Source organism: Humulus lupulus, chromosome 1 (assembly GCF_963169125.1).
Source record: "Humulus lupulus chromosome 1, drHumLupu1.1, whole genome shotgun sequence".
NCBI classification, from domain to species: Eukaryota; Viridiplantae; Streptophyta; class Magnoliopsida; order Rosales; family Cannabaceae; genus Humulus; species Humulus lupulus.
This window is the reverse complement of record NC_084793.1, coordinates 101,204,019-101,205,933: the sequence shown is the minus strand read 5'-3', so window position 1 is coordinate 101,205,933 and position 1,915 is coordinate 101,204,019. Positions and strand designations below refer to the sequence as shown.

The window sequence follows — 1,915 nt, the reverse complement described above, 5'->3', positions numbered from 1 at the left end:
TTTTCTGATATTTATATCTTATTATATATAATAATTAACATATTCATTTATAATATATTTGTATTTCATATATTTCACAATATATTATCTTTTAACTTGCTTTTAGGGAATAAACCCTAATAGTTGTGCCTTGTCGAAATAATGATAACACAACTGTTGTGAAATTCTTAAAGGAAAATGTGTTATCTAGGTTTGGCACACCACGAGCTATCATAAGTGATCAAGGCACCCATTTCTGCAACTATTCTTTCGAAAACTTAATTCAAAAGTTGTTATTCATAAGGTTGCATTGCCTTATCACCCACAGACAAATGGCCAAGCTGAGTTAGCCAACCGAGAAATTAAGAAAATATTAGAAAAGACGGTTAATCATGACCGCAAAGATTGGTCCTCATGACTTCTCGATGCTCTTTGGGCATACCATACTGCTTACAAAGCTTAACTTGGTATGTCTCCTTACAGGCTAGTCTATGGCAAAGCTTGCCACCTTCCTGTTGAGATGAAACACAAATCTTATTGAGTAGTTAAAAGTCTAAATTTTGATCTCGAGGCGGCAGGACTCAATCGTAAGCTTCAGTTATCAAAAATTGAGGAGTTAAGGAATGCTGCTCATGACAACTCTAGGATCTATAAGGCTAAAACGAAAGCGGCTCATGACAAGCAGATTCTAAGAAAAGAATTTGAGCCAAACCAACGAGTGCATCTTAATGACTCTCGTTTGCATCACCACCCTGGAAAGCTGAGATCAAGGTGGACTGGCCCATATGTTGTGAAAACTGTCTTTCTCAACGGTGCTGTTGAGGTCACAAACCCAACCGATGGGAAAGTATTCAAAGTAAATGGCCAAAGACTAAAACATTACATAGAGAGGACCACCCAGCCTGAAGAAGTCACTCTCGTGGAATCGGTTTACCAATTCTGAGTAGTGTTCCAAAGTGTTTGTACATAGGATTGTTTTCTATTTATTTCCCTTTTGTCATTTTATTTTATTTGTTATCATTTTGTGTTTTTAGTTTTTCATGTTTTAGAGAATCAATATTAGCTCTATCACTCGACGCTCGCTATCCAAGTGTTCTCTTTCCCTGCTCTTTTACATTTGTTATATTTTTAGACATTGAGGACACTGTCTAAATTTGGTTGGGGGGTGGTGAGCATATTTATGCATGTTCATGTTGATTTTTGTCATATTACTTATTTATTTTTGCAAAATATTAATTTTGAGTCAATTTTTGTTATCTTTATTACTAAGAGTTTCTCTAGAGTTACCTAATGCACACACCAAACATTGTGGTAAGATGGTTGTTAGCACATATTTGCTTAGAAATTTGCCATGTTCAATAATTCATTCTTTTCTGTGAGAGGTGAGACTTGAGAAAACAACTTTTGAATTTTCATTGATTCTTAGAAATACTTATAATTATTTGGACAAGGTATTGTGGTATGAATGAATGAAGTTTTAGGGATAATATTTTCTATAGACATATCTTATTAGAGAGCCTTTCTATTATTTTCTTCATGAAAAAAAAGATGAAAGAAAAAGAAGAAAAAGACAAAAAAAGAAAAAAGAAAAGAAAAGAAAACAAAGACACAAGAGCAATAGTTTTATCATTTTCAATTATGTTGTCTCTTGTGTCCAAGAAAAAATATGTGTGTTTATTAATTTCATGTTTTATTTTATGGCTCATAGAATAAATGTAAAGATTGTCTATTTAACATAGAATTCCCGAAAAACTAGTTTTGTGGTACTCTTTATGGTGGTTGTCCAAATAGTTTATTTCCTATCTTCGTTTCAATGATTATTTAAAAGTTTGTCCTAACTATATATCCATTTGATGAGTGCTTACTTCTTTATTTCCTACTCCATGAGAGAAACCCTTAACTATAAATATTTTCATAACATGAGAGGTTAATGGAG

General features: G+C 32.8%; 1 protein-coding gene across 1 annotated transcript; it reads left to right on the top strand.

The window, feature by feature from the left end:
- Nucleotides 1-371: 371 nt before the first annotated feature.
- Nucleotides 372-922, top strand: LOC133818875 (uncharacterized). The gene is made up of 2 exons (XM_062251979.1): nt 372-446; nt 551-922. The coding sequence occupies exons 1-2, from the start codon at nt 372-374 to the stop codon at nt 920-922; spliced, it is 447 nt and encodes a 148-aa protein (XP_062107963.1).
- Nucleotides 923-1,915: the final 993 nt, after the last annotated feature.

What these genes read in the sequence shown, in the direction of transcription:
- LOC133818875 (XM_062251979.1), top strand. Translation starts at nt 372, where the DNA reads ATGACCGCAAAGATTGGTCCTCATGACTTCTCGATGCTCTTTGGGCAT. An exon ending in TGCTTACAAAGCTTAACTTG is followed by an intron (nt 447 to 550) that starts GTATGTCTCCTT and finishes TTTGATCTCGAG; the next exon opens with GCGGCAGGACTCAATCGTAA.